This window comes from Engystomops pustulosus, chromosome 6, assembly GCF_040894005.1.
Source record: "Engystomops pustulosus chromosome 6, aEngPut4.maternal, whole genome shotgun sequence".
Classification (NCBI taxonomy): Eukaryota; Metazoa; Chordata; class Amphibia; order Anura; family Leptodactylidae; genus Engystomops; species Engystomops pustulosus.
In genome coordinates, this window is record NC_092416.1 from 99,004,389 (window position 1) to 99,017,325 (window position 12,937).

Below are 12,937 nucleotides of genomic sequence, written 5' to 3' on the forward strand. Positions count from 1 at the left end.
GTGATCGCTCATCTCTAATCACGTACTGTTAAAAAATATGAAGATGGCTCGCTCCGGCCTCTTGATGTGTCCAGCAGGGGCCTGTTAAGTGATTATTTCTATGACACGCCCTACATATGAAAATTTGTCCGCTGCACAAAGTGTGCACAGGTGTGGCGCAGAAGCCCTAATAAATACCCCCACTGATTTTGCTGCATAACTGCAGGCAAAAGAAACCCACCCTTTACACTACAAGACCGCGGGCAAAAGATAGCAGTGCATGGGCACCGCCGATCTGTCACCATGAGAGCCTTGGATCTACGGCTGTCTCTTTACTGAAGATCTGTTACAATGTACCATTTTCACATCGTAATATCCTATACTATGGCAGTATATAGTAGGATCAATCAGACAACCTAGGGTTAAAGTACCCTAGAGGGGTCTGAAAAATAGTAAAAAAAAAAATTAAAACGTTAATAAAACCCATTTCAAATCATCCCCCTTTCTTTAGAACTGATACAAAAATATAGTAAGGTAAGATAAGTAAAATCACAAATTTGTTAGGTATCACAGCATTAAGAAATGTCTGGTCTATCAAAATATAATGATGGTTAGTCGCTGCGTTGAACCTTGGAAAGAAAAATAGCTCCCAAATGTCTGAAATGCTAATTTTTCGCCATTTTGTAACATTAAAAAAAAATTAAACAGAAAGTGATGCAATGGTCATACTGTCCTCAAAATGGTAAGAATGAACATGTCAGCTCATACCGCAAAATATGGCATCTTTACGCAGCTCTGTATACTGAAGTGTGAAAAAGTTATTAGCATCAGAAGATGGCAAAAATATTTATTTTCGAATACAAGGTTTTATTATTTTAAAATGCATTAAAATCTATATAAAATTATTATCCTCGTGATCATACCTAATCAAAGAATAAAATACAGGTGCTATTTGGAGCACACTGTGAAATCTGTAAAAACAGAAGCCACAAGAAAATGGTGCAAATGCATTTTTTCACTGAATTAACCAAATTTTGAATTTTATTCATGCTTCCAAGTACAATGCATGAAATAATAAATCCCATCAGTAAAAAGTACAATTTGTTAAACAGCCCTCATACAGCTCTATGCACAGAAAAATTAATACATCAAAAATTTTTGAAGGTAGGGAGTGAAAAATGAACAAAAAAGGCTGCATCCTTAAAGGGTTAAGAAGTGTTAAAAAAAAATTAAATTGGCTAAAGTTCTGTATTATGTTTAATCTTCAATGAAATAAAGATATTGGATTTTATTTATTTCAACAAACCTTGTGAATCTACAATACTGACGGTCTCAGCGGGGCAACAACTTTTGTCCAATATGACCTTTATGGGACACACAACGATAATGGTTATGATTAATGTTATGCTCAATTTGCAAATATTTCATACATTTTTCTAATTCATAAAATTGCAGGTCAGGTGCCGTCTCAAAAGAGAAACAGCACTGCCATCCCTGTATAATTAAAATAACTGCTGTTGTTAGAAGGGTGGAAAGACTAGCAGTGACATCATAGTAACATTGTCATTACCCTGTAATTTATCAGAAGTGTAGAGGCAAGAGAGAACACTTAAGACACTTTTCCTCTATTTACATGTATTGCCTATTCTATTGTAAGTTTGGAAGAAGTGGGGGAATGGGGTCTAAGGAAGGAAATGAGTAAATTTCTTCTATTCAAACTGCCACAATGACTAAAAACCCCGGTCTATAGCAGGCCAGTAGCAGCTACTATAGTTTCTACCCGTGTTGTTATGCCCCTAGTGGAGGTCAAACATTTACACCCCATAAAATGTGACTTCTTGGAACACGATCTAAAGTAATGCTACCCACTTCTGCCTCGATTGGTTAACCAAGTCTCAATTTAGATGCAACCATATTACTAGAATTATGGTTCCCATGACAGAACTACACTACCTGTGAATGGCTTAGTTATGAAATCACTAAACTGGTCACATGCATAATGCATAATGCATACATAGGGTGACTGGTAGGATCAGCATATGCTTCTGGGGAATGGACAGGCTGGTATATATGCTTTTTAATATGGACCCATTTTTATTCTGAATTGGACAGCCTCATTAATGATTTAAGACACACTTTTGTTCTTGCATTTAGTTGCTATATAACTAAAATTATATTGATCTTTTTTCAGTTTGCAGCTTTGTAGTACATAAAAGATGTCATGAGTTTGTCACCTTTGAATGTCCTGGTGCTGGGAAAGGACCACAAGCAGATGTAAGTAATTTGTGTGTAACCCAATTTTGGTTTTTGTCTATAAGTGCCTGCCCACACAATTCTTGATAAATATCTTATAATCTACTTTGAAAATGACTGGTTTCCTAAATACACTTTAACCACTATGTACATGAGCCATTGTCTGCTGCCTACTGTGGCAGTTAGAAGCTTAGCCATGATTGGCTGCACTTTTGACATAGGTCATTAATATGAGCTCTGAGCTTTAATTGGTTATTATAGGCAATGAGTATAAGACCGCTTATGTGTGACTTAATATGGATAGGGATACAGAGATAGGGGGAGATTTATCAGAAAAGTCTGAGATAAAACTGTGTCAGTTTCCAATGTGAAGCAATCCGAGATCAGCTGTAATTTTATAAGTAGCTGTGGTAAAATTGAACTTGATCTCTGATCGGTTGCCAGGTGCAACCCTAACAGTTTTGCTCTTAGACACTTCTGATAAATCTCCCCATAGACAAAGTGACAGAGATAAAGATAGTCAGAGGCAAAGACAGTAAGAAACAGACGGTCAGAGACAGAGACAGAAGGAGACAACTGGAGTCAGAGACAGACAGAGATAGACAGAGAGAGTCAGAGACAGACAGAGATAGACAGAGACAGTTGGAAACCCTTGGAGACAGTCAGAGACAGAGAAACCTGGAGTAACAGATAGTAAAAGATTCAGACATTCATAAACAGACAGACAGAGAGACAGAGACAGCCAGAGATGAAGACTGTCGAAGACAGTGACAGAGACAATGAGGACCAGTCTTAGAAAACCGGAGACAGACTATCAGAGACCGAAACAGAGACAGTCGAAGACAGAGAGAGTCGGAACAGAGACAGTCAGAAACAGTAAGAGACAGAGATGGGCAGAGACAGTAAGAGACAGATATGGTCAGAGACAAATATGGTCAGAGAAGGTCACTGACAGAGATGATTATAGGGTAGATCCAAAGACGCGCTGCAACCAAAATGGAGACAGTGTTGAAACAATGTTGAAAATTTTATTGAATAAATTTTGTCAAAACGCATTTCAACGCCGTATCAGCATCTTCATCAGGTCAAATGCACAGGAACTGTAAATATGATAACAAAAGTAAAACAACTTAACGTTAGTTATTGTTAATAAAGAAATATGTTAAAGTAAGCAAATACCCAAATACGATAGAAGTATGGTGGAGAGTAATACAAAGACAAAGACAAATGCATGACAGAATAAATAGGTCTACGCATGGGGGGACACATGGATAGATAGATAAATAAATAAATAACTAGATAAATAATAAATAAATAAATCAATACATCAAGCTATGCATATATAGACAATAATGATAATACATATGAATAAGAATATATGGAAAGTATGGTGGCCATGTAGTAAATAAAAAGTCTGATGTCCAATATGATGGTGGTTAAGTTGGATGTTGGTTGTCGGTTGTTAATGGGTTAAAATATTTACATTGAGGAAAATATGATATTGTACCTGAAATAAAGAGATTTCGAAGTACAGTCACGGGCAAAAATTAAGGCACTTGGGGAAAAGGATTAAAAGGAGAAGTACATATGGGAATTAATATGGACGGAAAATGAAGCCTACCACTGCAGATGATTACTGATGAGCGGAGCTGCGTGTAGTACTGGCATGAAGTTGCGTACCAAACAGAACGCAGTCTTATAGGCAAGTGTTGGCGATATAATTATACAATATGTGAATGGGGACATTATTGTAAAGATATCCAAATAAATATATGTAAAAATTTGCCCATTAAAAAAAAAAATTTCTTTTATAATCTCACTGACAGAGATGGTCAGACAAAGACAGTCAGGAACAGAGACAGTCAAAGACAGCACCAATTTATTCAATATAGTAACATTATCTAACAAACTATCAAACCTAGAATTATATCCAGTAATGACCCTCACTCCCCCTTATGCTTTTTTGTAGCATATTCAACAAACAAGCACTATTGGGTAGATGAGGCGATTAACCAGAATTATCAGATTTTAGTCAAAGCTAATGTTAAGGAAAGCCCTTTAAAGACTTGTTCCTGGAATATCTCATGTAAAGTTTATTCTGTGACAACTGCTTGCTTCCCCCTCCCGTAACTTCTTCTAGGATAATTTTCATGTCTTCTCATCTCAATAGTAATTATGCTGTAGTTAGAATTATTTTCTTGCCCTTTGAAGTAGCATTCTTCCAGGAATAAAAGAAGTCAGGCAAGTAGATATTTATGCTCTCATTATGTATGACTATGTCTCAGGATTCCTCCTGAATTTAACGATCTTTGAAGGGAACCTGTCATCAGGATTTGACATTCCCACCTTATGACATATTCCACTAGCCTTTTTAATACTACTTTTGTAACCAAGCTTCCCTGTTCCAGTAAAAAAGTGTACCTGCCTCCCTGCCAGCAAACTTCATCGAGTCATATTGGTTATCGGCTTCTATTAACAGAGTGCCTCTGTCATCCTCCCTTATGCCCGATTCGTTCTCCTCAGCCCTGCTCCCTCCTTACATGTGAGTAATGTAGATGAGAGGTGTAGTCTCCACTCTCACAGATTGAAGGAGCTAACTGCTCAAGCGCAAGATTTGTTTGCATAACACAGGTATAACGGAGGGGGGTAGAGGGAGAAGGAGGGAGAAGAAAGAAGGGGGATGAGGATGGTTGACTGAGGAATGACTTGATGACACAGGGACACCCACAACATGATGGAGTTTGCTAGCAGTGAGCCAGGTACACTTTTACCTACCTTTATAAGTTACTGAAACAGTGACGCTTAATAACAAGAGTAGAATTGGACTCAGAGTATTAAATAGATTATTGGAACCTGTCATCAGGTGGAAATGTCAGATTCTAATGACTACCACCATGAAGTGTTCATTTAAGCAGCAGTATCCTCAGAAATCAAAAACATTTACTACTTTAAAGAACATAATCTAACCCTTAAGGAGTCACACACAGTTTGTTTGTTGTCCCCTTTACACTGTTGAGAGTCTGACTCCTAGGACACTGTTATCATTAACTAAGTGGCAAGTCAACCATGAGTCCTGCCGACCCATTCAATACTAATACAGTGCTCAGCGATTCCCAGCACTCTCATAGACAATGATTGCTGGGGTCCAAGATGTCTATATATTTAACCCTTCAGGAGGTAGCCAGTTTGTATTTTAACGGTTTGGCCTCTTGTATTTGTACTCTAGCATGTATCACTTTATGGTTATAATATTTGAACACATTGGCCCACGTTTTATAAAGCTTCTGTGCTCATGCACCAAAAAAAAGCAAAAAAGAAATGTGCACACTTCCAGAGCATTGCAGGGGGTGCTAGATTCATGAACAACTTGACCACATTTCATCAACCCTGCACACTTCACAGGCAAAGTGTACAGAGTGCAAAGTGTTGTACTTCATGTGAGGGGTAAATTTTGGTTGATATGTTTTGCGTTTATTTATCAAAAAGTAAAACTTGGCAATTTTTAAAAAATTACTGTTTCAAAATTTGAAATTATATGCTTTTGACTCAAAATTGTTACTTGCTAACATTTCCCATATGTCAACTTAATGTTTTAATCATTTTTAAAATGTCTTTTTGTTCTAATACAATAGTTTACAAATCAGACAGCGATTTTCAAGTTTTTTTTTTTCCTGAAATTTCAAAACTGAAATTTTGGGTGATCTTTTTTTAAGAGTAGGAAATATAAATTGTTAGAATTATCCTGTGAATCATCCAGTTTTCAAAAGTATACCCCTCAAACTATTAAAAACTGCTTTTAGAAAGATTTTTAACCCTTTGAGCGCTGCATACTAAAACAAAATGAAGGTGAAATTTAGAATGGTTTCATTTTCTCAGCAATACCTTTATTTATCCCAAAAATTTACACATTTCCAAAAGATAAAATGAGAAAACACATCTTAAAAGACAGTTTTCCCCTGTAGAATGTAGCAGTTTATAGCTTCTTCAATGGTGTCCTTTTCTAGGCAATAAAATGTTTGTTTAAGATTTATTAACCTTTTGTTTGCGGGGAGGGGGAGTAGAAAAATATCAATTCTGTAAAAGTACAGTATAAAAAACATTTTATCTCTATGGTTCCGCATTTTTACAGGGATACCTAATGTGGGAAAAAAATCAATTGTTTTTCATCGCTGTCTTCCAAGTTGCATAACACTTTTATTTATTTTTTGTCTATGGAGTTGGTTCATGGCTTGTTTTTTGTGGGACATGTCATACTTTACAACTTTTTTACTTTTTACTTTTTTTTAACTGGGTTTGTTAGAAGGTTCAATAATGATTTATTTTTATTCTACAGGTCGTTATTGATGCAGTGATACTATTTGTGTGGGGTTTGTGTTTTGATTCTAATCTTTTTTTGATTATATGTTATTAGTAATGTTAATGTTATGGACATTTTAATTTATTTTTATTTATTGAAAAACATTTTTTCTCTTTTTTTTTTTATTCCTTACACCATGGGACATGAACAAGCAATTATCAATCAGTCAACCAGTGTACATTGTACAATTTGACATGTGTCCAAGGCAGTTAAGTCTCAATTGTCACCATAATATCTACTTCACCCATGTATTATTGATATGAGCAACTACATAAGACAATGAAGGAAATTCATTCATGTTTTGCATTGTTCCGACAGAGATCAACAACACTAGTCTAGTATTGTGCCATATTCATTGTTGTGATGATGAATTCTGGTACAGTTAAAGACTGTTGGGTTCTATTTTAGATTTGCTTTTAGCAGGTGAAAACTGTGGCTTCCTAAATTTCTATTTTCCACCCAGTCATTCCCCTTTTCCTTTCCTTTTCAATGGTCAGGCACAGGTGCATTAAGAATTCCTCCCGGTTTGATTTCCTTTTTAAAAATTATTTCTCACTGGAGTTTCAAAAGTGCTGAAGCTGTTCCTGGTGCTCTACACTTTTTATAGAAAGTAAAGCATCGCAGTAACATTTACCTACTGCACCTGACATCTTATTTTTATTTGTCCCTGAGCAACTACATAACATTGTATCCCATAGACAAAAGTAATTAAAATTATAATGATCTTTAACATACAATTTGATTTCATTCTTAAAGATTTCTTCTCAGGGAGGTTTTAAAAGTGCTGATATCTCCCTGAGCCCCTCACCTTTTATAGAGAGACAAGTATTTAGCTAAGTTATTACAGGACACATTAATTGGAATAAAAATTAATTTTACTAATTAGCTTTGGGATTTGACTTTTGCATATCATGTGTTGGCTGCAGATACTCATATTAATTGAAATTATTGTAACATATCAAATTAAAGGTAGCATAGAGCAGACGTAGTGGATCCACTTATATTTTAATGCAGATCAGATATCCCAAAAGCATGGAAAACGTCCCTTTTACAACCTTTGGAATGTAGAACATCTTTTAAAATAAGCTCTAGGGTTCTCTAAAATATGAATAATTATCTACAGTAAATTGTTATGTGCCTCTCAAGTGAATCACTAATTTCTTACAGGTTATCTGCTTCAAAGAGGAAGCTTGTCTAAAGAAGCCAACTCACTAATTCCTGGGAGAAGGGGAGATTTATCAAAGTGTTGCAGAGTAAACCAGGGCAGAGTTGGGCTAGATAGCCTTCTGCTGTGCCAGATTTATCACTGTGTCAGTTACTTAATGATAATTCTAGCATAGTTTAAGACGTGAATAATGATGCGATCCAGCACTTAAAACCAATGTACTTATTTAACCCCTTTCCGGCACTTGCCAATCTATTACATCCTACTTCTGGCACATCCTCCTAACGGGTTCAGATGTTGGCTGTATATTACTTGTATTATGAATAACACCTCTAGGATGTGTCAGGGTAGTATCAATCGTAGGATGTAGGAATTAAAAAAGTCGTCATTCTTTCCAAAATGGTACAAATTCAAGGTATTTATTGAAATTAATATGGAAATCCACAGTTGTAATGTTTCAGGGCCCCAAAGGGTCCTTCATCATATATGGATTAGGAGGATGTAAGTGTATAGAATAGCAGTATATCGCTGGAGAAGGATGGCTTAACCCCTTAATGACATGTGACATATTGCTACCTCACATGTAGGCTGTGGGTGTTTGGAGAGGGCTCACGGCTGAGCCCTCTTTCCATAGCCTGTGAGTATTTGCTGAATATTGCAGCAAGCTCCCACCGGTACCACTCGTGCTAACACTTCGATCGCCACAAAGTTGTTTTGGCATTAAAGAGCCGGTGGCTCATGGCTTAGTTTGCCAATTCCGGTGATGTCATCGGGGAGCACTGATCTATTACTATGACAGCCTCTGGTAAATTGGCTGCCTCATTTTAACCCGTTTATTACATTGCATACATTAGCACATTGTAATAAATTATGTAAAAAATTATAGATATGTGTAAAATCCCCATATACTGCCGTACTGTAGGATCAATCAGACAACCCCCCAAAAATTTAAAATTCAAATCACCCCCTTCCTCTACAACTGATATAGATATAAAATAAACAGTAAAAATCATAAACATGTTAGGTATTACTGTGTCCCAAAATGTCTGATCTATCAAAATATAATAACGGTTATTCCCGGTGTTTAGCCCTGTAATTAACTACAGCCCTCGAAGTTGCAAATGCCACAAATGTCGCAAAACATAACACCAAAGAGAGCTCTGGTAACTGAAGTAAGAAAAAGTTATTAGAGCCAGAAATTGGCAAAATAATTTTTTTTGTTTTCATTTTTGTAATGAAAACATTATAAAACCTATATAAATGAAGTATCCCATGATAGTACCAACCCAAAGAATAAAGGATACATGTAGAGATGAGCGAGCACTAAAATGCTCGTTATTCGAGTCAAACTTTTTCCGATGCTCGAGTGCTTTTTTCTAATAACGAACCCCATTGAAATCAATGGGAGACTTGAGCATTTTTCAAGGGGACCAAGGCTCTGCACAGGGAAGCTTGGCCAAAAACCTGGAAACCTCAGAAAATGATGGAAATACCATGGAAATGGACAGGAAACAGCAGAGGCAGCATGCATGGATGCCTCTGAGGCTGCCTAATTGCACCATTATGCCAAAATTATGGGCAACAGCATGGCGACGACAGAGTGACCGAGTGAGGCGAGATAGCATCTAAAACAACCAATAATTGACCCTGACACTATAGCGGTCAGCATGCAGAGGCAGCGCCAGGCTAGAGAGTGGCATGGCGACATACCCCAAATGGACTCAGGCTTCAAACCAATTTAAAAAATTCCTTTTGGCGAGGATAATGTGTAGCACTGTACGTATCAGTATTTGGCCTGGTTATGGCGGCAGAGAGGAACCAAAGGAGGTGAGCAAGAAATTATTTCCTATGTGAACAAAAGGTTGACGGTATATTTAGTCGATAAAACAGCATGGCGGCGACAGAGTGACCAACTTCCATAAGGTATCTGGTGAAACCCGGAAAATGAGCCTGACACAGCTCGTTTGCTATGGAGACAACTTTTGGAGGCTGCTTTAAAGACGACGAGGCTGCTATGGAGGCAATTAAATTTGGATAGTGCCTGTATGTAGCAGTCCAAAAAAGTTTTCAAAACAGAGGACCGGGTAGGTGGCCCTCCAGAAAAATTAAATACATAGACTACTTGTATATGGCACTCCGAAAACATTTGCAATACTGAGGACGCGAATGTGGCCCTCCAGAAAAATGTAATACATACAGTACTATAGCTAGAGCCAGTTGGCCCTGGCAAAAAATAGCCAGTTGCCTCTTCTTTAGTGTACAAAGAGGAGGAGAATGAGGAGGAGGAGTGCATACATGAGAATTATTCAGGTTGAGCTACTTTCACCTGGTGGAGAATGGAAATCATGAGAAATCCATGCTTGATTCATTTTAATAAGCGTCAGCCTGTCAGCGCTGTCAGTCGACAGGCGTGTACGCTTATCGGTGATGATGCCACCAGCTGCACTGAAAACCCGCTCTGACAACACTCTAGCGGCAGGGCAGGCAAGAACCTCCAAGGCGTACAGAGCCAGTTCGGGCCAAATGTCCAGCTTTGAAACCCAGTAGTTGTACGGAGGTGTGTGATCATGTAGGACGATGGTATGGTCAGCTACGTACTCCCTCACCATCTTTTTGTAAAGATCAGCCCTACTCTGCCGAGTCTGGGGACAGGTGACAGTGTCTTGCTGGGGTGACATAAAACTGGCAAAGGCCTTGGAAAGCTTACCCCTGCCAGTGCTGGACAAACTGCCTGCTCTCCTGCTCTCCCTCGCTACTTGTCCAGCAGAAGTACGCCCTCTGCCTCTAGCGGTGTCAGATGGGAAAGACTATTTCAGCTTGTGCAACAGGGCCTGCTGGTATTCATGCACTCTCACACTCCTTTCCTCTACAGAGATGAGAGTGGAAAGATTTTGCTTGTACCGTGGGTCCAGGAGAGTGAATACCCAGTAATCGGTGCTGGAAAAAATTCTTCGAATGCAGCCTAGCATGAAATCTGCCATATGCGCCAGAGTCCCAACACACAAGAATTTACTCCCCTCACTGGCCTGACTCTCCATTTCCTCCTCCTCCTCCAACTCCTCTTCTTCTGCCCATACACGCTGAACAGTTAATAAGGACTGAGAAATGGTCCCCTCTTCTGTCTCGCCGACATTCTCCTCCTCCTCCACCTCCTCCGATACGCGCTGAGTAACAGACCGAAGGGTGCTCTGGCTATCAACAAGGGAATCTTCATCCCCCGTCTCTTGTGACGAGCGCAAAGCTTCTGACTTCATGCTGACCAGAGAGTTTTTCAACAGGCCAAGCAGCGGGATGGTGAGGCTGATGATGGCGGAATCGCCCCTGACCATTTGTGTTGGCTCCTCAAAGTTACTCAGCACCTGACAGATATCAGACATCCACGTCCACTCCTGACTAGCAGTTCCCATGGAAGTTGATATCTGGCAGTCTACAATCAATCTGCGCTGCTGTAAACTCTGGAAAACATGGTTAATGTGGAATTCCATCTTGTGGGCACTTCGCACAACAGTCGGTGAGCGGGCAGTTGGAGGTGGCGCTGCGCTGCCCTGAGAGTGGCAGCATCTGTGGTCGACTTTCTGAAATGCGCACAGATGCGCCGCACCTTCGTGAGCAAATCAGACAGGCATGCCAGGCATGGCACATGTGTCAGTCTGCCGAGTTGCAGAGCCGCCACCAGGTTATGGCCGTTGTCACACGCAACCATGCCTGGCTTCAGGTTCAGCGGTGCCAGCCACAGATCGGTCTGCGCCGTGATGCCCTGTAATAGCTCTTGGGCGGTGTGCCTTTTATCGCCTAGGCTAAGCAGTTTGAGCACTGCGTGCTGTCGCTTAGCGACGGCACTGCTGCTGCACCTAGAGCTACCGACTGATGGCGCCGTGCCCACGGATGGTAATTCGGAGGAGGAGCTGGAGGAGGGGTGGGAGGAGGAGGAGGCATAGTAGGCCTGAGAGACCTGGACCGAGGTGGCTCCGCAATCCTCGGCCTTGGCAGTATATGATCGGCCCCAGGGTCAGACTCGGTCCCAGCCTCCACCAAGTTAACCCAATGTGCCATCAGCGATATATAGTGGCCCTGCCCAGCAGAACTCGTCCACGTGTCTGTGGTTAGGTGGCCCTTGTCAGAAACGGCGTTGGTCAGGTCACGGATGATGTTGTCTGACACGTGCTGGTGCAGGGCTGGGACGGGAAAAGTAGTGGCGGCTGGGGACCGAATACCGAGGGGTGGCCGCCGCCATGAGGTTGCGTAAGGCCTCGGTCTCTACCAGCCTATAGGGCAGCATCTCCAGGCTCAGTAATTTGGAGATGTGGACGTTGAGGGCCTGGGCGTGTGGGTGGGTGGAACTGTATTTCCTCTTGCGCTCCAGCGTCTGGGGTATAGACAGCTGATCGCTGCGCATGGAGACATTGGTGGACGCTGTGGAGGATCGTGGAGGCGAAGGTGTGGTTTTCGAGCGGGAGGTGTTTGTGCCGGGGGATGACTAGCAGAGGCTGCAAATGAAATAGGGGAAGGAGCAGTGGTGGGCCCGGCTGGAGGTGAACGGCCTTGATTCTATTGAGTGGGGTATTTAGCACTTATATGCCTGCGCATACTGGTGGTGGTTAAGCTAGTAGTGATGGAACCCCTGCTGATCCTGGTGTGGCACAGGATGCACACCACAGTCCGTCGGTCTTCCGCTGTTTCTTTAAAGAAGCTCCAGACTTGAGAAAATCTAGCCCTCGCCATGGCGGAACTTCACTATGTGAAACATTTGGTGCTGATGCACCAGCTCTGGCCCTGCCTCTCCGTCTGGCCCCACCACTGCCTCTTCCAACCTGTTCTGGTATAGGACTCGCCTCCGTCTCAGAAGCACTGTCTTCACCTGTCATATCAACCCAGCCTCACTCTGCTCCCCTCTTGGACTTCATGCCCTGACAACAACTTCGCCACTGTCTGACAACCGTGTCTCCTCATCGTGCGACACCTCTTTACACACTTCTTCCACTACGTCAACAAGGTCATCATCACCCACAGACTGTGACTGTTGGAAAACCTGGGCATCGGAAAAGAGCTCAGCAGCAACCTGACAAGTGGTTTGCGACTCTGGGAAGGGTCCAGAAAACAGTTCCTCAGAGTATGCCGGATCAAATTCCATATTTTCCTGGGAGGGGGCAGACTGGGGGGAAGGAGTTTGAGGTGGAGGAGCT

The 12,937-nt window shown here is 40.9% G+C and overlaps 1 protein-coding gene across 3 annotated transcripts in view; it reads left to right on the forward strand.

Annotated features, from left to right (window-relative positions):
• Positions 1–12,937, forward strand: part of PRKCG (protein kinase C gamma) — a 556,381-nt gene that overhangs the window by 182,354 nt on the left and 361,090 nt on the right. For all 3 annotated transcript variants that reach the window (XM_072110472.1, XM_072110471.1, XM_072110470.1), the window contains exon 3: positions 2,171–2,253. In XM_072110472.1, coding sequence (XP_071966573.1) covers positions 2,171–2,253 — 83 coding nt within the window. The remainder of the gene's footprint in view (positions 1–2,170; positions 2,254–12,937) is intronic.